At 37.3% G+C, this 26,191-nt stretch overlaps 1 protein-coding gene across 1 annotated transcript in view; it reads left to right on the top strand.

Annotated features, from left to right (window-relative positions):
- COL4A4 (collagen type IV alpha 4 chain) overlaps positions 1-26,191 on the top strand; it is a 71,230-nt gene that overhangs the window by 1,717 nt on the left and 43,322 nt on the right. Inside the window, exons 2-15 of the mRNA XM_019474017.1 lie at positions 861-900; positions 2,943-3,020; positions 13,958-14,092; positions 14,989-15,033; positions 16,708-16,824; positions 19,698-19,766; positions 19,991-20,026; positions 20,796-20,858; positions 21,336-21,371; positions 21,547-21,588; positions 22,577-22,657; positions 23,908-23,961; positions 25,219-25,278; positions 25,910-25,954. Of these exons, the coding sequence (XP_019329562.1) occupies positions 861-900; positions 2,943-3,020; positions 13,958-14,092; positions 14,989-15,033; positions 16,708-16,824; positions 19,698-19,766; positions 19,991-20,026; positions 20,796-20,858; positions 21,336-21,371; positions 21,547-21,588; positions 22,577-22,657; positions 23,908-23,961; positions 25,219-25,278; positions 25,910-25,954 (901 nt within the window). The remainder of the gene's footprint in view (positions 1-860; positions 901-2,942; positions 3,021-13,957; positions 14,093-14,988; positions 15,034-16,707; positions 16,825-19,697; positions 19,767-19,990; positions 20,027-20,795; positions 20,859-21,335; positions 21,372-21,546; positions 21,589-22,576; positions 22,658-23,907; positions 23,962-25,218; positions 25,279-25,909; positions 25,955-26,191) is intronic.

Raw genomic sequence — 26,191 nt, 5'->3', positions numbered from 1 at the left:
AAAGAGTTGACCACGTGAATAACGAAAGAAAAATAGAGGTTGATCTCAATAGGACCCTAAATATTTGCAGGGTTGGAGTAATTTTGATACAGGCTTCACTATAGCCTGGAAAATAACACACAGTAGTCTCTACGTTATGGCCATATCTAATTTATGATATAATGAGTGAGCACCTTAATTCTCATTAATAATAATGTTAGTATTAATAATCATGCTTATTTCCTGTACTGCTGCAGAAATTTTGGGCTACCTTTTTGTTTTACTTTATGCTCTTTTTTTGCATGTGGAAATCACGAAAGACATGATTTCAACTTTATAATCCATCACTAGCAATGGTTGGCATGGAGCTGGGCTTCCCCAGCAGCTGCTCTGGAATCATGTGGCTCTTTTGAGTGCTGCTTTGCTCCCTGCCTTCTCTCGCTCTCTCTCCAAGCAAAAGAAAACAGCAGCAGCTAACTCATTTTGGGGTGGATGCAGGTCACCTCCATCTCTGCTCAATCTTTACCCCGTGGTGTCTGTGGAGGTGCAGAAATCTGTCGGGAATGGTTTACCTCTGGCCATTCCTAATTGTGGGATTGGAAAGAGGTTACAAGGAGGAAGTTACAAGGATTTTTACATAGTCTTATTCATGCCTATCTGTTTGTACTCGGTCTCACAAATCCAAAAAGACAAATATATATAGCATGTGCTGACCATTTCTTGGTGGTGCATACCCCTTATAAATATACTTTTTATTAAATAATCACCCCAAACAGGACTTAATCATGTGTACACGTCTCACTTTTTAGAGACTACATTTTTGTGAAGGTTGGATGTTGGAAGTTTAGTTTTAATTTAGCTTTCTCCTTCTTTTAAATCAGGTGGCTGCTGATTGTTTTTTCAGCACCAGAAATTGATGGGGTAAGTGACACTGATATTTACTTTAGACAGGTGATAGATAGGATGGTAAAGTTCAAACAAGTAACACTATATACACCAAAATGACCTATAGTTCTGTGGGAAAACTGTGATGTTTCTTTCAGTATTTCTGTTCCTGTTGCTCAGCTTAAGTATTTTGTAATTTTCTCCTTTGGATTCTTCTAGATTCTACCTTTGGCATCTTTAGATGCTTTTGGAAAGCTGCATGTAAAAAAACCTCTCTCATGCACTGAGTCTGTCTCCTTCCTCATGAGTCCCTTCAATGGCTCTACATTATAGCATATATCATACTCATTCTAGCTTTCAAGCCCTTCTCTGTATGTTAGTCTAGATCTTAAACTGGCCTCCCTGTACATTCCCATCTCTCTGAAGCCAAAATTTCACATATAATATAGTCTCTATATATACTTTATTTTCCTCTCTGTACTGTCCTCCATATTATGTTGGCAATGCCCTCACTGAAACTTCTTTCAAGTCCGTCCTCTTTGTTGCTTTCAAATATTTAAAAGTTCTTTTTTGTTGTTTTTTCCCCCAAAGTCATCTCTTTTTAGTTGAACTGTTGAAAGTTGAAGTATTTTTTAAAAATAAATGCGTTCAATTGGAACAAAGGGTAACAGCTTACGTGTTATTAGAAACTTGCATTCCATTGACATTCCAGTAGAGGCAAGTTTTTAATAACTAGGTGAGAGACTAATGTGGAGTAGATTAGTAATTTCATGGGAAATCCAGTGTGTGAAAGAGAAGCAGTCTGTGAGAGAGACCATCATACCCTCTTGTTCTGAGGTTTGGGAGTACCAGATATTCTAAAAATATTGTAGATAGAAAGAACAGAATTTGTCCTCCTTATCTAATATTTGTCAGTGTTTTCTCCTTGAAAAATCAAAGTATGAACCTGTTGTGTTCTGTTGGTTATTAAAACCAGTAACAAAACAATGTTGACCTTGATTAAAATGAAACCTACACTGAGCAAATATTTTCATGTTATCACTGTTTACTTGTTTACTTAAATTATTCTTAAATCTTTTAAGTCCTTGTCATCCTTTTCGAAACCACTTTGATCATTTACATAATTTTGCCAAAAAAATAATGTCACCTAGTGGACATTCCAACCATCTAAGTGAGTTTATAAATGCATATGGTGTGTATAATTGGTATATGTTTAATACTACGCTTTGGGAAATAGAAAAGAATAATAAAATCATGTTCACTTACCACACACTAAATTACTGAATTTACATTTTGTTGTGTTTTAGTTTCTCCTCGAATATGCTTTTTTCCCTCACTGCAATTTGATGAAACAAAGTAGTCACTTCTTTGCTAATAAGAGGACAATGATGGAAAGTTTTGATACAAGAAATAAGTAAATTAATGGTAGGCAACGCATGATTACACCATGCACATACTTCTTTTTTCATTTAATAGACAAGAATTAAATACAAGGCTTTATCACTGAGTGGGCTTGGTGCTCTTCAGCCTGTTTTGCCTTTATCATTTAATCGTAGTTAAACAATCTCCTAACCTAATGTGATGGGTTACAAATTTCACATTACTACAATTTAAATTCTGACTCTGTTAAAATATTTCTAGGTGCAGCCTATTTCCTTAGTTGTATTTATCTGTAATATTTAACATTACTTAACATAACTTGCAGGTAATGTCTTTCACCTCCTACAGTGACAGTAATAAGCTTTTGCTTATTGCTTCTACTTTGCCAGCATGTTTATGCTGATGAGAGGTCCAAAAAGGTTAGGAGGATTTTAAATGTAGTATTGATGTGTGTGTTCTATTAAGCAAGCATTGGAAAAGGTTCATACGTGTCAAGCTGAAGGCCTACACAATATTCTGATGTTTGCTGCTATGCCAAGTTTCTTTATCAGCCAGAAATTTCCCTGTGGGCATGCAAGGGTAGCCAAATCTTTTGCCTTAAAAATAATCTAATTGGACAGTATGTCCAGTTGACAATATTTGATGAAGTGATTGTTGTCTGTTGCATATTAATAAATCCATAAACTTTTAATTTTTAGGGAGGATATGCATATATTGACCCATGTGGGGGACAGGATTGTTCAGTTTGTCAGTGCTTTCCAGAAAAAGGATCAAGAGTAAGTGATGATTAGAACTAATGATAATTACTGTTGTAAATATTGTTCATTTTGTGCACATTGCTGTTCTAGAAAATCAATATGGTTGACATAAATCAATAAATCAATATTCAATAAATCAATATTCAGACAAAACCCAAGTTTGAATATAGCAAACTAGCATAATTCTCTCACTGGTATGAAGTACAGCTATCACCGAAGGAAGTTAAGATTGTTTGTAAACAGGTTTGCTTATAAATTAGGTTTATAATAATCGTGGTGCCTTTTTTTTGTTAAGGATTCTCTAAATTCAATCTAGTAGTTAGACAAAGGTCATTCTTGATATATATTAAATTTAGAAATCTATGCTCGTTTTCTACTAAGAGGCTGGTTAAAAGAGAACGTCTATGCCATTTACTAGTTTTATGAGAACTTAGGTGTTTCTTATTTGGGTTAAGTGATTTTGGAAAAGCTTGCAGATGTTTTATTTTACTAACTTAATGCACTAAGTGTTAAAAAAAAAATCTGAATTGTCTTTGCCTTATAAGTAATTGTAAAACATTGAATGAAGCCGAGGCATTTTCGTATTATACACTAAAATGAGTAACTGTGCATGTTGCTATTTGTTGATTGAAATATGGTCCAGTGATGGCTAGTTTGTTATCTTGGCTGTTCTTTCTCAAAATATGTATCTATATAGTGATAGCAAACAATTTAAACATTATATGAGGACAGGATTTATTTAGAGACATGCCCTGATTAGTGAACAACTGAAAAATTGTCAGTTAGTAATGGAAATTGTTTTCTTTCAAAGTACTAATGTTAAAGTTTAGGGTTAGAAAGCTTGAACGTGGCAGATCAGTTTTTAGAAGAACTGCATGCCCCATTTGTTTGTGTACAACCTGAGTCACCACAAAAGCAAGACACAGCTTTTCCTTCCTGTGGTTCTGCAGTTAGCTGCATGCTTTGCTGTGTCATGATCACTGCCCTGGTGTCCTTGGATCCTATCCTAATCCTCCAGGATTATGTCTGTATGAAAGTTCTCCATGCTGTAGGATTTTCATAATAAGGGGCCTAGGATGCGTCCATCTCTGTAACACTGTGTTAACAAAAAGGCATCCCAGGAAAAGTATTTTGACTAGCAGCGTTGCAGTGTCTCTCAGTGCTACTGAATAGACTGTTTTGGATACCAAACACCCCATCTGAAGTGCCATTTAAAAACAACTGACTTTGAAACTAGAGGAAATTTTCCTGATTCTGTTTCTTTCTCAGTAGCCTGGAAGTTCTGAATTACATGCCCATAATCAGTCAACAATAAATACTCACTGCAGTCGCTATGGCTCTTTCCTAAGCTGTCCTCCCCACCACAGGTAAACTGGACTATGATTCATGCATTTGCAGTTAGCTTTCTAAATACTTCCAAGGATCTGGACCTAAGTGCCAAATAGAAGTGTAATAAACATTTCAAAATAAATTCAATGCAATTATGCAAATGTAAGTCTGAGAATCATACCATTTTCTGAAACAGCTCTGAAATACATATGCACACTGATGGATAGAGTCTCTCCAGTGTAATAGGAATTTATATTTCACGCAGTCATTTCTATTAGTCATTATGCAAGAAACAGAAGTACTTACCAGACCCTACATGAAATATGGCTTAACTAAACACCACTTCAGATAGATTGTTGCAAGTATTTTCTATACTAATGTATGGTGATGAATTATTTTCTATAGGATTACTTAATCTTATTTTCATCCTACAATCCCGTTGATTTCTAAAGTTTGCTGTGTTCTGCCTTTACACTCTGACACACTAACTTTGCTTTCCTAGCTTTTGTGGAGACTACCCATTACAAAATAAAAGATTTGTTTATCTTATTGTTAGCTTCCTAGAATGCAAAACATCTGCTTTATCTACTTTTCTGTCTGAATCCTGTCCCAGGCTGGTTCCTCAGAATTTTGCATCTTCCTCAATCCTGTCTTTAAAGTGCAAGAAATAAATGGTCATTGAAAGCCTCTGGCATGGTACAGTATGCAAACCTAAAATTTCAGAATTGTACAGTTTATTAAATAATCCTTCTCTGTAAAGAAGTTGAGATAAGGGCAACAGTATAAATTTGGTTGCCAAGCACCGTATTTTTTCCTTTTTCACTATTTAGCACAGGCTAGCTGTCAAAATTAAGGATGAGCTGGCCCCCTCAGCAAACATTTGCTGAAAGCACAAAAAGATTCTAGAAAATTCATGTACCTGCTGGCAAAAGGCAATGGAACAATAATCTCATCCAGACCAGCTGGAAAGCCAACCTTATAGCAGCCCTCGAAGTTAACAAGTCTTTCTTCAGTTCTGTTAAACCAACTGCAGCATCAGGGACTTTTGCAGAGGCTGAATGAGAAAGGCAGCATCTGAGTGAGCTACGTCAGTATATGTATTGAGCTACATTGATATATGTAGACCAGTCCACCTATTTTTTTGTTTTTGTTTAGTTTTTAATCTCTTTTACTGCAGGGAGTCAGATGTAGGGTATTCCCTTCATGCTCTTCCATTGAACATGGTAATCTGAGACTTAACAGGCAAGCAAGGGCAAATTGTCTCATTATTGTACTGCTAAGGTATCATCTGTGTTAGAAACATGCAAGATCAGACCTATTATGACTTGGTTAAACACATTATTCAAACTCTTCCAAGAACTGCAACCAAATCCTTCATTAGACTAGCTGGGACGTGACCATTTGTATGTTATTCTGAATCTTTGTTGTTGGCTGAATACTTCCAAATAGAGTTCCAGTTTCAATGTAAAGTTTCTGTTAACTTTCACCTCCCCTAAAAAGTGCACTGGGGGAGAAGCTATTTAGCAAAGTGCATTATTTGTAATACACCTAGTGGAATACATAGGAATTATAATTATCCATAGGAAAGATGCTCATTGTATCATAATGTAGACTTTGTGCTAGATAGATGTCATAGGTCCAACTTTCAAGTGATAGTTGAACATCTGAATAAGAACCTAAGCAGTTTGTTTCGCACATTGCTTATGGTCACTTCCCTACGTCCTTCTCCACACGCTGATGAAAAGGAGATTTTTAGAGAAGACAGAGTATCTATTTGCTGATAAAACAGCAGTTGTATAGTTTCGAAGTTAAGGTGTGCCCATCTGATAACGGTTTCCTTTTGTCAGCAGACTGCGAGGAAAACATTGTTGCTAGTTTCATTTGAGGGATTTTTGTTTGCATATAAAACTATGACAGGTATTTGATGACATTGCCATTTTACAGATTTTAGAATATTACCTTCCTATTTAGACTTTCAGTGGAAGCATTGCCCACTGGAAATTTAGCTAGTAAAGTGAACAAACAGGTTATTTCTATGTTTGGAGCAGACTTATAGTCAATCCATAACAAAGATTTCTACTAAAATTAAGGTAGAACAAAAGTCTTAGAGCTGATATAAATCAGCTTTGTTTATTTGTAATTACCAGTGACAAGTGAGGTGTGTTCACATGTTGTAAAACTCAAAAGATTGTAAGCTGCGTATGACATAATTGTAGCCCTTATCCTTAATGTCTGTCCGCTAAAATAGTAAAAAAGTAGGGTAATAAGAGAATAGACACCTAAAATTAAACTCCTGAATATATTTAGGTTTATGAGTTAAGTAGAATGGCTGTCAGGAGTGTAGTATACTCTGAAGTTTCCATAGGAAAGTAGGACCTCAAATCTTGCCCTACTGTCTTTGGCATAATGACCTTTCTTTCTATCCATTTTTTTGAATGCAGTTTAAGTATGATTAGTTAAAGCTGTGGTTACCAGGACAGTGTAAGAAAACTGTGCAGCTGACTGTGAATGCAATGGGAATTAAGACTTTGCCTTCTAGTTGCCCATTTGAAAATCTTTTAAATGTCAACGTAGAAAGCCTTCTTCATTGTAAGTGGAAAAGATAATTGAGGATTTAGCTAGAGAAAAGATGACCATGGGAGTAAGAAAAGGAAACTGCCATGGTCATCCTTGAATGTATTGAAATTGGGCAAGTTGGAAGGAAAGTAGAAGCAAATAGATGAACTGGGCAAGTTGGAAGGAAAGTAGAAGCAAACAGATGAACTATTTAATATTTATGTAAAACTAGTACACTTATGCATTGGTTGCTATATTGGGTTTTAGAAGAGCTTGTATACCTGTCGTTTTTTATGTCTCTCAACCTTAGATAACTCTGTGCTATAAACAGATTTGCACTACTATTCATTAGCAAGAAATCACTGTCTGAAAAACATTCTAGTCACTATTGCTAGTAGTATATCCCATTCTGATATCATTACAGTTGTCCACATCACAATGAAAGTTCAACTTCTGTTTAATTGGGATTACATCCTCGTTGGAATTAGTTTTACATTATACTGTTTATCTCTTGATCTCATATCACAACTCAAAAGGACTCTTTCTTCCATAGGACACCATTAAAATGTTCTGTTAAATCTCTGCGCATACTGTGTGCTACTATACATATTTATTTAAGAACTATAGAACAGATAAATGAGGGGAGAAAGTCATTAGTGAAAGTATATACACCAGTAAGCATTCTACATGATTTTTAGTGCCAGCCTGAAACAACTGAGACTTTCTCCTGCCTCTTCTTTCACAGTCGAGATGTATGGTCTTCCAGAAGGCAGTAGCAGTCAATGTTTTTAATTAGAGGCAAACAGCAACTTGATTGTTTTAGATTTTTTTTGCCCCTCTTCCTCTTTGGTCTCCCATAAAGTCCGTGATTTTAATTTTCTCCTGATATGTCCAACAGACAGTGGAACCTTTCCTCCATTTCCTCCTCTTTCTCTAACTTGGGAAGTAATTTCCTTGATAACTCCTGCAGTGTTGTATCAGAGGCCTCCAAAAATGCTGGCTGCTCTAACAGAATTTAGATAGTTAAAAAAATGTTTGCAGTTAGCACTGACCAATTGTAAACTTGTCCTGTGCCGACCCCGGAGTTTGATCCCATTCAATTCCTTTGGCTTTGTTTATAGAGTTAAGTAGATTTAGAAAGCAAGCGTCTATTCGTGACCCAACCTGATCTAGCTTCTGTTGGATCATGTGAAATGCCTGGGGCAAAGTGAATAATAAATATAACTCAGCAAGACCAACGTTCGTTCTTTTGCGGATGAAGCAAGTGGCCTATTTTCATACTAGTGTAGGAGAGAACCTAGCAAACAGAAATCTAAGAGGAAGGTCTCACATTTTCTGGCATATGAGGTGTAAGGAGTAAGCATCCACAAGAGATGCTAAGTCAGTTGGTTGTCATGGGTAAGTTAGAAAGTCAGCTGATGTGTACTTCAGGGCAGCGGGGTAAGAATGGTGAAGTTAAACTCTATAGTAGGTCTGTCTTCTGGCATCACTTCTCTTGTCACATTTCCCTAATAGATCTTGTGGGTTGTCACATCTCCCTAGTAGATCCCGTGGGTTAACTGAGTCCCATTTACAGCACAGTGTAAACATATTTAAGATTCGCTGACTGGGAAACTGTGCAAATTCTGTCTGTTTTGGGGAGTAAGAGGCATTTATTGAATCACACTTCTTTGCACGTCAGTATGCAATGGCTGTCTGTCATTCACATGGAACGTCCAGCACTTGTATTTGAATTTTGAAGCTGCACACTCAGGAAATGAATATGTAAAATCCATCTATTTGATCTCAAATACATGTGCTTAGTTGAATCCACTATCAGACATGTATGCACACTAGCATCTGAGGAAACCCAGATCTCTCCCACTATTTGCCTCATACTTGTTGATCATTTTTCCCGGTGTATTAGCTATGATACAGTTTTAAAATAGAAGGTTCCTGAGACCAGTTATATATTTCTGTAGTATTTCTATTGCATTTCACTTACATTCGCTGAGAACCATAGAAAAACAGATCTAGAAAAATGAGACCCCTAAATCTATATCTGAAGCAGACCACATTTTTTTATAACTGGGCAGAGCAGTAGGCAGTTCTCTGGCTCCAGAAGTTAGGATTTGAACTGGTAGGGAATGGAGCCTGCTTACCAGAATGTGGAATAGGAACAGGATCACTCCATTCTCCTCACTGTAAGGTCTCTTTGAGACTGTTCTTCTTATAAAATATCCAGCTACAGTATCTGTAAATTAGCATTTTTCATATTAGAGATGTTTCCAAATTTATCAAAAGTTTTGATCTTGTTAGATTACCCCTCCTTTTGTTCTTGAGCATCTTTTCTTAATATTTTTGGTTCCCCTGTCCCACCATACTAAAAATAGTGTTTTTCTCAGTTGCTGCAGATTGGCAAGCTTTTCCACATCAGGCAAGACAAAACTCTACAAAATCTTTTTTTTTCATAGATTTGAATCAACCAAAAATTGCCAATCAGTGACTTGTTTCAATGAAATGAATCAAAGCAAAAGTTAATTTTATTTCATTGGCTAATCTGATGTTGATTATTTGTGGTCTAAAATGTTCTGTTTGCAGCTCTCTGCTTTCAACCATTAACAGTGTTTCCTAGAGTTTCAGTGCCAAATTATCTCTTTTTCAGTGTTTGTTTAATGCAGTAGTGACACCCACTGGCTTATTGGATACTTTTTCTTTTCATGGTTCCACAGGGTTAAAACACAAAACAAAGTACACTGTGAAAAATGTTTTCAGCACTTCACTGCGATTTGTTGTGCTTCGGTGAAGTATCACTGTGAATACTAAGCTGCGTCATCAGGTACTGTGTTCCTGTAGCATATTGGATCATTGAAAAATATGATAAAAGAGCACAGAATTTTCCAGTAGTTTGCAGCATGATCCAGATGCTGAGAAAAGTCAAGTACTAAGAGTTACTATTGCATTTAATTGGCTCAAAATCCGACTATAAAAAAGAAGTTATCTAATACTGAAAAGTCGTTATGCCATCTGCTGTTTCTGAACAAACTGAGAATAAAGTACATGCCATATACTAGTCTGACCCTCGCTCACCGTTTAACCCACAGTCACAGAAAAACTTGCTCTATTAAGGACAAGAGACTGGATTTAATGCCAAGTTGTGTGCTTTCTCAGATTTATCTCATCTTGATAAAGTCAATATTTAGAAGGTTTATTTTGGAGCCTTGACTTACAGTGAAAATGGTTTTGGTCCCAGTCCTACACAGTTACAGTGGAGGAGTGGAAACTTTCCAGAATGGGCAACCCTACAAGCTCTGGAAGCTGTGGCTTTGCTGTGTAATAATCCTGCTCTTCCAAAAGGGGAGAGGGCATGGGTGGAGCTTAGAGTAGCAGCAGATGCTCCCACCTCACTAAGCAAATTACAAAAGAAAACATCTCTCTGCAAATGCCTTTGTGTGCACACCTCTTTTGCCCCCAAACTGCTCTACTTTCCTCCCTTTCTCTGTCCTGCTCCTGGTAAAATGAGAAAGACTGGTTACAAGCCAGAGTCTAGTGCAGAATGAAAAATTATTTGCCTACAATCTGATTCTGTGGAGTTGCTGGGCATTTTCATTTTTGTTTGTGTGAACAGAAGGTAAATGCATTTCACATATCACTGGTATATCCACATAGCCTGTAACATAGGATACTGTCCTAATTGAAGGCAATAATTGGACTTCTTTTGACTTTATCAATAATGAGAAGCAAGACAGAATTCACTCTTAATAGCATGAACCAGTTTTTTTGATTTCCAATTAAGACTCCTTTAAAACATTGTGCTTTCAGACATTTAAGTGCTCGGGGCACTCTAAAAATCAGGTGCTCTTTGGCGTCTCAGGCAACCAAAAAAAGTGATTCCAAATAACCTTGGCCATTGCCTTTTCCAAACAGTATTAAATGCTTTGCTGCATGATTCTGAAGTATTTGCAGTCTTAGTCTTAGGAAGCATACTTAATTAAAAAAAATACAGTCTTGTTTTGTCAAAAGTCAGTTTCTTACTGCAGGTCAAGCCCAGGATATGCTAAAATAACAGACCATAGTCTTGGCATGGGTAGTTCCTGACCTAGACAATTAACAAGGCATTGAAATGCTAAAGGAATTTGTTGGCATCAGATGGCAGAGCAGGCATAATATTCTGTTCCTTTTAACTGAGCTAATTTGTCATTTCCACATGAGTATGACTACCTTCATCCTCTTTATTTGTACAGCTGTCCTGAGACTGTAATGCTGTAGTAGTCACATTAGATGGGCACAAATAATAGATGCGATCATAGATGTTATGACATGGTATCAGTTTGGTCTTAACAAAGCTCCCAGTCATTATCAGTCTTTGAGCTGAAAGAAAGAGAGACAATCCACCAGCTTCCCATGGCATACTAAAGTTGTATCAGCTGTGAAACCTATTGTGAATTCTGGATTCAGTGACTGTTTTATGACTTCACTACCTCCTGCTGGAGACATAAACCATGGAGTCAATTAAATTCACAGGGTAGCAACTAACAAAGACATTTTATCAGCCTAAAGAACTACATGTCCTGGAAGTGTTTATTGGTTAATTATGACAATGATAATTACCATAGAATTCATGCAGTGTCTCAGCTTTTTTCTGAGTACTATCAAAATCATGTTTCTTGAACTGTCCAAAGGATATAACATGATTTGAAAATTTTCTCTTTCAACTCTTGAATGCAGAGCATGTATACTATGAATTAAAAATATGAAAGTTGCTGTAGAAACTTGTTGTCAACAAAATGCATTGTTAAGACAAAGGCACTAGAGCATTAGTGAGAAGTATCTTATGCTTTTTTTTTCCTGCTGATGAATGTTGCATTTTGCATGGTAACAGCTAGTTCAGTGTACTAAAAAAACGTACCGCTTCTAGTAGAGTGCATGGTTCGAACAGTTGTATTTTGCTATATTATTAGTCTCATTCATTTCATTTTTCTTATACTGAAAATTATGCTTTAATTAAAATGGTTGTCCAGTCTTTTTTTAATCAAGTATTTAAAGGGTGTAATAGCTGCTTTAAGAGTACTTCAATGAATAAATTCAGTTTTACAGCAGAGGATGCGCAAGGCACTGCCAATAGACAGGCTGCAATTGTTCATGCAAGCAAATACTCAAATTAAACACCCAGAATCCTGACTGTCCGTTCATTGTTGACAAGGATGCAGAATCAGCAGATTTTAATACTAGTAGCCCTTAATTTGCATAATACTTTACACTGCTCAAATTATGGTATCAAGAAAATTGTAACTGTTGCTGAAGACAACATGCTGATTCTGCCCTGGAATTTTTGCCAGTGACTTCACTGGAAGCAGGATCAAGGTTTAAGTGAGAGGAGCCAGTAAAGACAAATGGAACATGCGTTGTATGAGGATACAAATAAGGACTACCTGAAAAAGTAAGCGTAGGACTTCTTTTCCTAGCCTCTGGACTAAATTCCTGATCATAGCTTCAGGGCCAGTGGTGATCCAGTCCTGCTTCCAGTACAGCATAAGCCTATAGTAGTTCCTGTTCCAAGCATGTAGTGAGTTACCTTCTCATCACTCTCTTTCTTTGCTGATTTGGTTGGATGATGCATACCATACATTTCTTCACTTCATGTCCAAATGTCAAATCACACTGATTTTATTGACATACTTTAAAAGACAAATAGAGAACAAATAAAAAGAGGTTTAGGTCCCCGCTTGCAATTCACAAGATTTTGTTCAGACAGATTCAGCCTGTTGAAATGTTTACGCTGAGAAGCAAGCAATTCAGTTCTGTTGCTTCAACATAATTTGACTCCTGAAGCTAACATATCTGCTTACAATCACCTTTGATTTCTGTCATTTTGTTTTCCTTCAATCCATTCACAGAAATAGACGTGTGGTCTGTCATTTCTGTGAATGGAGGTTGTACTGAAATATCCTTTACTGCCCTCAAGTGGTCTTAGAGCCATATGCTTTTCTTGGGAATGCATGGGGCTCCATTTTGCTCTCTTTTTTAATAATGTGGCATAATTGATTGATGAATTCTGAAAAGAAAGCAAAACACTCTGCAGTTGGGAAACAAAACAAGTTATAGCTGAACAAAGATAATGATACAGAATGAAAAAGATGAGTAAGATAAATAAAGACCTGTAAATACATAGATTTTGTAGGGTGAAAGTGTAGACAGCTCACATGTGGAGTCTGATTAGAAAGCTTGCTTTATTCAGCACTTTGAATCTATGATTTAATAGTTGTTTAGCAGCAGAGAACAAAAACTGCAACAAATCCAAAACAACTCCACACCAATGCTGTAGATTGAAAAATCCAGCTGGCATGGGAAGTATTTTTACTTCAGGAGAACATATGCTACCTTGGAGAAGTTAGTAGAAATCCATGTAGGTGGTCTGTATGGTACTGTAGGTACAGATACTCAATTTAGAGCTACTTATAGATAAAGGACATTCTGCAACCTCCCAAACCATTTTAACACAATCTATTAGAATTGATAGTTTCTGTAAATATGTTGGCTAATGACTGTCATTTTTTTTCTGCAGGCAACTTTGCAACTTTGAAATAAGGCATTAAGATCTGAAAGTGATGATGAAAGATATGTAAGCTAGAAAAACTCAAGATAATTAGCATATAGTGTGACGTAAAGGAAAGAGGGAACTCTCTTGATTTGTTCTAATTGTGTCCAAAGTCCCTTTGTCTAAAATGAGCCATCACTTCTCTGGTGGCAAAAATATGATGCTCGGTGGAGTCTTATGCTTGCAGAAGGTGATACTTACATTGGTAGAGCCAGGAAGACTTGCAATTTATCCCAGGCATCTCAGTGAGGTGGTGCTGGAGACCTGATGAAGGTGAAAAGAAATTATCACCTTGGGCAAGCTGTTAAATTTGAAGGTCATGTTCCTATAGCATCTAATGCATGGAACAGATCTGCAGGCTGTACAGCAAGCTGTTTTGAATCATGAGTATGTATACATTGTAAGCCTTGTTTTATCCATACAGTCATCTCCGAAATGCTGCCTGCTGCGAGGTTTACAGCAGTAGTCATTCACTTCTTTGGACTCTTTTCAGGGTCAGCCTGGTGAGCTGGGAGCTCAAGGTCCGATTGGGTCCTTGGGATCTACAGGACCAGCTGGTCTGCCGGGGGAAAAAGGACAGAGAGGTGAGAATGGGCAGCCTGGGCCAGCTGGAGAAAAAGGTGATAAGGTAGGAAACACCACAGACAGCTCTTTTAGGTGTATACAGTATGTAATGTTAAATACTGGCAAGTGACACAGAACCTGAATGATCAAAAAGCGTTTGCCAAACTATACTCTTGCTCACACAAAATTCTCACTGAAATTAATTACAGCTTTCTTGAAAAAATGTTTCAGGGGATTTTTGCTGTGGATTGCAAAATTAGAATTGTCAGAAGACATAAAATAAAATTAAACAGACCCAGTCTCTGATTGTTATATACCATGTCATCCTCCTTAACCTCAAAGAGGGCTGTGGGAGGAATGTGGAGCTGGAGGGAGGAGTATGGTGCTTTTAAAAGTGCTGTACAGTAAACAGAATTTTATTACCACTTACGGAGTATAATTGCAGTTCAAGTCCATATCTTTCATAGCTGTACAATCCTTGTGCTTGGCTCTTGGTACTTCATATTAGTTTTAATGGTCTAATTCCACTGATCTCAGTGGATGACTGAAATCACTAACATTAGTATCTAGCACACCTGAAATGTAAGCGCTGCAAATAGAAATTGTGCTGCTAGTATTATCAAAACGGGCGCAGGGTTGTGAAATTACGTACAGAATTATTTTATAAGTTATAGGCAACTTCCCCTTCTCTGTCTTTTTATAATCTTTGGAGAATGAATATGAGTTAGACATTTGTCCTGTACTGTACCATCTGTTACATGGGTAGCTATTGGCACTAGTCTCCTGCTAAGCCCGTATAACTTTTTTCAGATACTCATTTCTGACAACAGCTTTTGATTCATATTTCAAACAAGACTGTTTCATGTTTCTTGCTATATAGTATCACATATTCTTGTTTTTCATTCTTTTTAAGAGTTAAAGACCTCAGCAACTTTGTTTTTTCATGTCACCTGTTTTTAGGGCCCAACTGGAGTCTCAGGATTTCCTGGTTTAGATGGTGTTCCTGTACGTATTGAATGAATATTGCTTTATAAAAATTATAGTTTCTATAAAGTCGTAGCAAGTCCTCTAACAGAATAATACACTCAATAAGTTGTTTGGCTTTATACCTATTGATATCATGTCACCTACAGAATTACATGTTTTGCAAAAAAGTAAAATAGCCAGGTTAACTTCAACTGTGTTTACTATTGATAACAAACTCCACAAAATCCCAGTGAGGTAAGTACATAATTTTCACGCAGGAGTGGGGCAGTGAAGGTAGAGACTAGCCCATGTCCATGCAGCACGTGTCAGTGCTAGGATTAAAAACAATGAGTTTATTTTCTCAGGCTCTATAGGAGGCTGTAGTCTGCTTGCTGCATTCTCAACATCTCTGAAAGTATCTCAAATGATGTACTGTTTTCTGTTCAAACGTTCTGATTTTTGCTTGTAGTCCTTTTGCAGGAAAAAAAAGCAACCACTGAGTCCAGTAATTTTAACCTGAATAAGGAAAGTGGGTCCTAAATATATCTTTATAAGCATGTGATTATGTATTTTTAGGAATGTCTTCTTCGGTGTGGAAATGGGTGTATCTCTTAGATACAGTATTTTGAAAAACACTGTTTATTAGAACTGAATTCCTATGCTGTTACTAGTTTCATATGGATCAAACAAAGTTAAAATGTTGAATTTTGAAAGTGAAAACAGAACCAGAAACTGAGTGGGTGTCTTAGCATCTGCTTGTCAGCTGTCCACAATTGACAATGGGATTGTTGCCAGAATGTCTGTATAATGTAGAGGACACAAGGCCAAAATTTAGCACAAAAAAGAAGTGCTCCCAAGAAACGTATTCTTTTTATGAAAAATGTTAATTAAAAAACAGCGTCCTCAAATTAGGATGAAGAACCTTAAAGATAGGAAGAAGGTAAAATTGACAAAAACATTTCAGGCAAATGGCCAGGATACTTTCCTGATGATTTTTCAGACCCCCCCCCAAAAAAAAAAAAATTTGGGGTCAAAATTACAATTTGTTCCTTACAAAAATGTTTAATTCTGTGAAAATAATTTTTCCTCCAATGGAAAGATCATTCCAAGGCAAATCTCACTGTTCCTATTGCCTAATGTCTAAGTTGCAGTAGAACTAACCCCTATCTGGACATCGGTTAGTTCTTGGTAGGCTAGAAAATCACTTCCTCAATTCTTGAATGTATAGTCATAATCTCTGCGATTACTGTGTGCTTGAGTCAAGCTGTGTCCTGTTTTTCCTTGTTCTATCCTATCAGTTAAAAAATAAGAGGCTGCTTGGGATGACTTTTGTGTATTTCTTCAGCTTTTCTTTACAGCCACAAGAAAGATTATAGTTAGAGGGCTAGAGTCTGCTTTCTGTGAGAAGACAGCACGTTACTTTTTGACTCAAGTGAGAGCTCCGTCTGGCCCTCTTAACCAGTGCTGTCCCTGTTACATTTGCTATGTATCAAAAAAAAAGATATAAAATACTTACATCATTTGTTATACACGAAAAAAATTCTATTGATCACAATAGTAAACATTTCTAATGCAGAGTGTGAAGCTGGGACCACTGTGAGATGTCCTCTGTTTCAGATCTGAGATATTTGTTTCTGAACTGTTCTGTTAATTTAAAAAGTAATTCCCTATTTATCATGGTGTATCTCTAATAAATATTAAACTGTCTTTCAGGGATTACCAGGAAGTGAAGGACCCAGGGGCAAGCGTGGTTTAGATGGCTGCAATGGCTCAAGAGGAGATCCAGGATTTCCAGGCGAAAATGGTTATATTGGACCGAGAGGTCCTTATGTACGTGAAAGGCATTCCTACTGTCTATGAATACTGTACATGTACATTTCCCCTCCAAGCTAACAGCTCTTAAAATGAAAGGAGTTTTAGACTATGGCACTAGCTTTACACTGCACAGTGAATTTCCAGGCATTCTTACTAAGGTTAATGGGAGTGAAGGACACTTGGTGCCTTAATACATTAAGTTTAAGCCTGAATGTGAAATAAGTTCCTATATGCTTAAAGTATATATGTCTACCTTGAGAGTTAAATTCTGCTTTTTTTCCCCAGTATGTAACCACACCAAAGCTAATACCATTTCATGGAAGTACAACTGAGAAGGAGTAGCTTGAAACCATCATACCATTTATCAATACTTCTTGAAATTTCTTAAAAGCCTTAATAGTAGGGACATACCTGAGATGAATTAGCAACAAGTGGAAGCTTCAACAAATCTAAAAGTCCTGTAACACTTGAAGATTTTTAGTGGTTGATCACACAAGTGTATTAGTAGATCTCTTCCAAAATCATGCTCTTAGAGTTTCATGTGTCACTTTTTACACATACCTATTCATGACTGCTCTGTGCACACCTAATCTTGCCTGGGTGTTTATCTGTATATGTGGAGATCATTTCAGTTAAAATGTTTAAAATTAGCACTTTAATATTGTTTACTTTTGCTGTTGAAATGGAAAGCATTTTAAAATTGTTTAAATAGTTGTGTTAGCCGTGCTCTTCTAATGAAGATAAAAGACAGATTCATGTCAGTAAGGGATATAAATTACCGTAGCTCTGAAGAAATTTTGCTGAACAGATCTAGTCCCCAGTCTTTGACTTTTCATGGAAACAAGTTTTAGTTCTGAATGATTAATAGCTGATTAGTTGGTCTAAGATCTTCCCTGAAATTTTCTAAATAAAACAACAAAAAACCCTGCAGTTTAAATGAAAAGTCAAATGTGTTTAGTAGGAGCTAAATAAGACGCTGATTCAGCCATAGGGAATCAAAAAATGTGCAGTGGGTGCTAGAGTGAAAAGTTGTTATCAAAAATAGAGCAATTAGAAAAAACCTACAATTTCAGTCTTGGACCTGTAATAAATGCTATGAAATACACAGCCTGATAAAAAAACTGATAATAACCTCATTTGTTATACCTCTCAAAGTAAGCCATTAACCCACCAAACAGTAAAATGACTTCTGCTCAAACTCTAATTTTACCTGTATTTTCTTACTTATTATGGCTTTCAAAATAGAGTTTTATAATTAGCCAAATGGCATAAAGGAAAAATGAGACCTGGGACAAATTACAGCATAAATCCTCCCAATTCCAGGAGCGTGCCCTTTGGCAGGCCTCGAAAAGTATTTGCAACCTACAAAGAATGGGAGACACAATAGGCATGTAGCCTTGGATATGCGCACTAAAATTCCAGTGCAAATTAATTTAGCTACCCAGAAAAACAAGACATAGTAACCATATTTGCTTGTGTACAAGAATGCTATTCCAACCTCTCTAGGCAGATTGCCTATTTTTAAATCCATTTGTTGCACCAGGTACCAGCTTGACTATATATTACAGCTAACATTTTTATGTTATTCTTATTTACAACGCTGTCCCATTTAATTTTATTTAACACTATGTGCATATTCATCAGCTTTACTTCTGTTACCTTGTAGAATCTGTACATTTACCTCACCAATAAATTGGAAAAGAAAGTAGTTTGTATTTGTAAGCCCTTACCTAAGTCATGTAGAAGGTAACAAACTGAATCTAATAAAGATGTTTTATTACACAAAAGATCACATGTAAAATAACCAAAGACAAATATAACTTTTGATGTGTTTAATGTGTTCCCTAGCAGCTGTTGTTTGACCTGTAATCTGCATCCAGTCTACTGTAGCTATATCCAGCTGCAGACAGCTGTAACTCTTCTTTTTATTGTACCATTCCAGGGATAAGTACTTTCCCCGTTTCCTTCTGACTTCAGGATTTGACCAGCCAGTGTGTAACATCAGGAAACCAGTACAGTTTTAAAGTGGTTAAATTCTATGAAAAACAGTATCACATTTTATTGAAATCAATAGTTAGGTGGTTAACTTAGTTAAATTATATCCAGTATGTTTGGATTTCAAATGAGAAAACTTCAGAAATAATTTCTTAATATATCTGTTCTTCAGATATGTACATATCATGCTCTTAACAGTCAGTTGACCATTACAATTAAATTTTGCAAAAGCAATCATCTGTTCCTGCTAAGTCAGACTGAGGTTTTGAGGGTGCTAAGATTGGCAATGTTTTATAAAGGACTCCACAGCAAGTACCATGGGAACTTAGTTTTTTAAAAAAAACAGGGCCTTTAGGCATCAGATTTTTTTTTTTTAATAAGACTGTGAAACATATTTCCTAATAGATGGAAATGTTGAAGATTATGCACGTAATACAGTCCATACTTTGAGCTTTTTAACTGTATGCAGAATCACACTAGATTCTTCTAAATCACAGCATGAACTTTTGGAGAAGGCAGAGTGCTAATACTTAAAGCCACTGACTCACTCAAAGGAAAGGTGGGCATATTAATATACTTGATACTAAAGGTAAGATTTGTGAAGACTGTAGAATATCAAAGTACCCAAGAGCTAAGGAGCATCTAACAGAGCAGGAGACCAGAAGCTGTGAGGAGCTGTTTTGCTCAATTGTACAGAAGGCAATTTTACTTTTAAGGGTCCCATTAGATAAAAGAACTGCAAAATGCCCACGCAGTGATGGTGGTTCTAGTGGATTACCTAGTGATGTACGGGCACCAGAAAAGCGCAGCCTGAGAAATTATCATTCAGTCTCCGTAGAAATGTAGGACATCAGTAAGTGGATCATGTTTTAAAAGACTTTTTTTCTTTAAAGGGAAATCCGGGGCAAAAAGGAGAAAAAGGAAATGCAGTGTATGTTTCACATTTTGGAAAAGGACCTCCAGTAAGTATCTGATTGTGAAAAAAATCATATCTTGCAGGAAAACATGTATGGCAAATGTAATTGTTCTCATAACTCCTCACTGTTTAATAAAGCTTGGTGCGAAAAAAGATTAAAAGCAAATATACAACTGGAACAGATAGCTTGTGACCTTAATAGATATAAAGTTAGAAAATACCCACAACAAAGCTTGTAATGATTCATCTGCTAAATGATTGTCATTACAGGGAGACAGAGGTGATCCTGGACCCCCCGGCATGCCCGTAAGTACAGTCAGTGGGTTCTATACATGCTTTTTGTCTTGAAGATCGTTCAGATTTTCCTTCTTAGTACAGCAAAGAAATATTGGGGTTTCTTCCTGCCTGCCTTAAATAGCAAAATTCCAGAATAAAGCCTAGCAAACTTCGAGTCCCTATCATCTGCCCCCATGAGCAGTTCACGCTGGTTGAAAAGGAGCCAGAACAGACCATACTCATCTGCATTAGCTGTGCGTTGAGCAGTTATCGCCCTGGTACTCACAGGTCGCAGAATATTTTCTCCGTGAAATTCAAGATGCGTAGAGATGTGACATCTTCAACAGTATCTGGTGGATCTCCCAAGAAGAACATGTAGCATACTACCATATTTTGGCCATAAAAACATGCGAGAAGGGAGAGTTTAATTTTGTTGTTGACTCACATTTTTAATGTCTTTGGGTTACTCTTCTTATGCCCTTCAAAAAAAGTATTCACTGATGAACTGTATCGAGTCCCCACACTGTGGCCCAATTCTTGACGAAGTATTCTTTCAATCCATTAATAACATATAACTCTGCATTGTCCAGTATCTGTACAGCATTATCCAGAAACTGGTGCTGAGCTGCTCTAGTGACAGTGAGGTTTCAGGCATGGTGTAAGCTTCAGGCCATGGGTGGAATGCAGTGGCCAGTAGACTGAGTCCAAGTGATGCAGGCATTTTGGAGGGACTAGTTTTGTGGAGAAAAGGGTAAGCTCTTGGTATTTTCACAAACAGACCTTTTGCTGTCTTTTCCAGGGACCTAGAGGGTCAAGAGGTACAACGGGCCCATCTGGATACCCAGGCCAACCAGGCTTGCCTGTAAGATCACCACAGTTACACAGCCTTGCATTTTCAGGATATGCATGAATTCTGGTCTACCAATTTTAGAACTTGCCTTAATCAAAGCCTAAGAAATAATCTTTGAGGCAGAGGATAAAAAGAGAGATTTTTGCCTTACCTTGTGAGTTTGGAAGTTCAGGAATTGGAGCATATGTTGTTCCTTCCCATGCCTGCGTGAACACATTTCATCCCGGCAGTCTGTGGTCATGGAGGAATGCTGCTAGTGCTCTCTCCTTATTCCCTTTCCCCAAGGCCACCTTGTGGGAAACCGGAAAGTGGGAAACCAGAGTTCAGCCCTCCTGAAAGCAGTGACCAGGTGAAGTAAATTGCTTTTTGGGATAGGTACATCCCAAGAGGAGATTCTGCCTCTAGGTGCTGCTGGCAAGAGGAGGTAATTTTCAAAGCAAAGCTGTCTCTAAATCAGATATATTGACTTGTCTTCATTCTCTTTTAAAGGGTATTCCCGGTTACCCTGGTTTGCCAGGTGAACAGGTAGGCAATGACTTTTCCTGAAGTTGTTTGTGAAATAATAGATTAATTTACACAAATATTTGAGATGTCCCTTACGGTTATTTGTTACCAAGTTTTTCAAAGGACTTACTTGATTAAACTCTAATGCCAGCATTTTCTGATTATCTTCAAACTGTGTACATTTTTTGTCAATTAGGGAAATCCAGGTATTGGAGTGGACGGACAAAAGGGGGAGCCGGTAAGAAATCAAATATTATTGAAGAAATCAAATATTATTAAATATATTATTGCTGTAGAATTAGAAGTATAATAGAGTCTTGTTGGGTTCCCTGGAACCCATTTATTTGTGGCTGTGTGCTCCCACTAATCATGTTAGAATGGAAGGAGAAGTAATAAAAGTTACTGAATCAATTAATTTTGTGCAGAAGTGATTACTTCAGTGAGCTGCATACAGGAATCAAGCATGTTCTGGAGGTTTTGAAAAGCAACAATATGTTCGTTAGCATTTACATAGCAATTGCCTTCTGTACAGACACTGCCTAAATAATCACAACAGTACCCTCCAGTAACAGTGGCTGTACCAGATCAGTCACTGAATCTCATCTCTTGCTATGTCCAGCAACAGATGCCAAGGAAAGGGTGTAAGAAAAGGACAAGCACATCATAATAGCTCCTCTCCCAGTCTCCACCTGTTAGCGTACTCAGGACTTACAGAACCAATGTGGAATATTTGATTTTTCTTCTATGAATTTGTCCAGTCAATTCTTAGAATTTGTGCAAGTTTCTAACATGCACAACTTCCCATAGCAAATCAATAATTTTATCTTTACATTCACAAAACCTTGTGCTCAAAGGCTTTGGGCTGGAACACGAGAGACTGTATGTACACACAAGACATTTGACAATCCTGTAACCATGTCCACAGCAGACTCGGAGCAGGAGCCATGAGTACAGCATTCTCATTTATTTCCTTAGCCATAATATTATTTTTAATGACTGGGGAGAATAGGAGGGGATTAAGATTGTCAACCTTGCTCATCTGGGAAGACAGTAGAGAGGCTTACAGATCTCAGTATAAACCTTTATTTATCTACGGGTATTAGTACAAGTACATGTTCGATGAGTACAGAAATATGTAGTGCTGTAATACAACAGGAAAACATGCTGAGTCTCACTGAAATGTTGCACGGAACAGAATGTCTCTGCTGTTCCTTTGGCTTCCACAGGGCAACGTTGGACTTCCTGGGCCACCTGGGTCACCACTGTTAGTTGGACCTCCTGGAGCTCAGCTGTTCAAAGGAGAAAAGGTGTTAATTTGTCTTCATATTTAACTGTGCTCAACTTGGCAAGTACAATCCCGTGATGTAATTTTTGCAAGGATGGCATAGGACAGATCTTTCTTTCTGTAATAAACCATCAGCTTCAGCAGAAATCCTGTTGTTCAGCACCCTTCCTACAGGCTTTCAGGAGAGGAGAGCCCATGTGTACTTTAGCTCATGTCCTTGAGGGAAGACTCCTGATGCAGAAAGGAGATGCTGCCCTTGCTTTGGTTTTCTTCAATTTTTGTCATTAGCAAATTATATTTCAGGCAGCTTAGGTAAAGTTGGTTACTCTGGTATTGAATCTCCTTTGTGGCTCTTCACTAACACTTTATTTTTCAGATCTTTGACAATTATTCTCTTTGAGATATCTCCAATGTAATGTTTTGAACTATCAACCCTTTTAATATGAAAATGAAGTGTGATTTTGTTGTCTATTTTTAATGCAAGTTCCTGTTGTTTACTGTACTTCTTCAATATCACACCTACTGTAGCAACAGTTGTGTACCTTAAAACATTAGAATGTTTGTTTAAAAAGAACAGGAGTTACAAAAATTGCATTATGGAGCCCTGCATTGGAGTCCCTATGTCCTCAAGTCTGATTTGCTTGAATACACAAATGCAAAGGTGAATTTGGCGTTGCCAGACCCTGCAGCCTCAACTCAGGGAACCGATAGATTTCACATACCGGATCTTAGGCTTTGATTATGCAAATGGTGGCTATGTACAGGTGTATGAGGAGGAGGGAAAGGACCAAACCAACTTCTATAAACTCCCTGTGTTACTGCAAAGTGTGACATATGCTGCTGTGCAACACACAACATGATCATGACCATGTAGCCAGCCATGCATCCCATTCAGATTGGGGCTACGCACAAAAGTGTGGATTTATGCATGTGAATACTTGCATCAGACTAAATAGAGCAGCAAACAAAAAAGAAGTAGTCATGCATGTTTGCAGGAACAAAGCCCCACTTAGCAGGTCCCTGCAAGTGAAAAGATAAATCTATCTCACTCCACAGTCATGATGCTGGTTTGACAGTGTTAACAGAAGTAAAAATCAGTACATAATTGTTTTTCTTGTTTTCTTCTGCTTAGTACACCTAGAGGAACAGGCCCCGTGCTTAAGAAAATACTATTTAGCAGTTGTAATTCAGAACAGGACTTAAAAAAAGTTAAACAGCACATAGGCATGTCCTGCATATTAATATACACAAAACCTTCCCTTGTGTACGTAGGGCCAAAAAGGACTACCTGGGGTAACAGGATACAGAGGGCCACGTGGACCCAAAGTAAGTAATGTGATTTGCCACGTGGACCCAAAGTAAGTAATGTGATGATTTTTTTTTTTTCATGGTGCTGGCAAAGTCCTTCTGTGGTTATTAAGTTAATCTTTTAAAGCACAAGGTGATGCAAGAAGTAACAACATTTGTGCTATGAAATTTAATCACCACCCAAATCAGTGTGAAAGCAAAAATATTTCAAAACCTTTTGGAAAACCTTTCCGAGTCTGTTTTATATGTACCTATTGAATGGTGCCTGGTAGCGAAAGGTCGGTGGTGTTTCCAGTTGGGCTATTGATACGTAACGGACTGGGACTGTGAAGAAAATAGAAGCACAGATTATTTTTTTCTCAAGAAGAGAAATAGAGAAGATCTGTGTGTGTTCTTAATGGGGCATGATGTATGTTTCCCTGAGTATGTTAGGGAAAGACTTTAACTTCACATTATAGGTATCCTCAGAGTAGTGAAGGCAGAGCCACCTCTTTGGAGAAAGCGTTGCTGTTTGCTATCTATTCTAGCTTTCCTTTTCTTTCTGTCAGCATAATTAATTTAAACATTGGTGTGCCAGTAAGGAGTTCCTGGATGCTGAGCAGAAGCAGCCACAAAAAAGATTCTGGAGTCTTTATTGCTGATAGATTTGGAGGGGGAAAATCCACAGGCAGGAAACTACCAGATCTCGGAAAAACAGAAGATAATTGGGGACAAAAGAATGAGTGTAGTTTATGTTAAAAACTTACGTAGCTTTGTAGGCAGAAAAGAAGAAACGAGAGCCTGAACATCACATCTCTTGAGTTGTAAGTCTAGCACTTTTTCAGAAATTCATTTTCCATCATAAAAGGACTACTGTTACTTAGCACTGGAAAAGGAGACAAAACTGATCTTTTTGTATCAGATTTACTTTGAAAAAGATGGGCTTTATATGCTTGCTCCAGTACTAGCTGCCCGTGTAGATAATAGGAAACTTGTTAGTTATAAGCAGGAACTGAGAAATTGACTGTTGCAGCCCAAAAGATGCCCAGAGCTTAAAAAAAAAAAAAATTAAACTGCTGAAAGCACATAAAGCTTGGAGAAGAGACCATAGCAGGTTCCTTGAATAACTGAAGCTACGTAGGCACTGCTAGTAGTGTTGTATGAAGTAAGCCTAGCAAGTCAAACAAGAACCATTAACCTAATATATACAGAACTTAATAAACATGCACAAAAAATAAAATTTATGGCAAACTTCACTGAGCACCTTGTTTAAACGAAGTATTTTGAATGCTCCAGGGTATACTTGGGAGAGGAGAAAAGGGTGAAAAAGGCATTTCTGGATTCCCTGGATTGCCGGTAAGAAAGTTGCAGAATAAATTACTTCACAAATTCACTATAATTACGTTCATAGTATATTTGGCAGTTTAAGTTTGCATTTCCAAGGAATATTTTAAGGATTTTTTTAAACTAATCTATCATACTTTCTGTAAAGAATACATCGGAGTCCTGGCCTGGGACTCATCCTGTCTCAGACTTAAACATAAGCTCATAAAGACTTTCTGTCCTTGGAAAGAAAGTAAATCTGTAGGGTTACCCTCTAAATATTTAGAGCTGCACAAAGCTTCTCTGGAGTAGCAGAGTACAAACACAGTAATTTTAATGTATTCCATACCTGCCGATGGCAATTTTTTACAGCAGCTTGTGCTTGATTTGCATAACAGTGCTCACATGGAGCAACATGTCCACTACTGTGCTTTGTGCAATATGATAAAAAAGTTAAGCGAAGACCTGTCTGGTTTACTTTGGGCTGTAATTCAAATTCATGCCCATCTCTCATATAAAGTATTTGCAAAAACTTTGGAAAGTTTTTGGGAAATAACCCAAGTAATAATTATCTAAGGAACATTAACTGTTCAGCAATTCTGAATAGGTGTAATTTTGAATAAGCTTTTACTGTTCTAGCTCACATTCTACTTGCTTTTATCAGGGTAATCCTGGTTCTTATGGACCTGCAGGTTTTCCTGGAGTGAAGGTAAGAAGACAAAGTATAAGCAGTTCCCTGAACAGTGGGATCAGTGAGATTTGGTTTTCTGTGGATTTGTGCAGATTTGGAATTTCCGCATACTTGATAGCTTACATTGCATTCCTTCCTTTCTCTCCTGCTACCTGTTGCCACAGAAGTTGTATGAACTCTTTGTCTTTGAATTTCTGCCACTCTGACATTTGGCTGAAATTGGCTAATGGGATCTGAAGTTGCAAGCAGGAGGAA

The sequence above is a fragment of the Aptenodytes forsteri genome, unplaced genomic scaffold (genome assembly GCF_000699145.1).
Source record: "Aptenodytes forsteri isolate BGI_AS27 unplaced genomic scaffold, ASM69914v1 Scaffold184, whole genome shotgun sequence".
In the NCBI taxonomy this organism is placed as follows: domain Eukaryota; kingdom Metazoa; phylum Chordata; class Aves; order Sphenisciformes; family Spheniscidae; genus Aptenodytes; species Aptenodytes forsteri.
The sequence above is the reverse complement of the archived record's forward strand: the minus strand, read 5'-3'. Positions and strand labels throughout refer to the sequence as shown.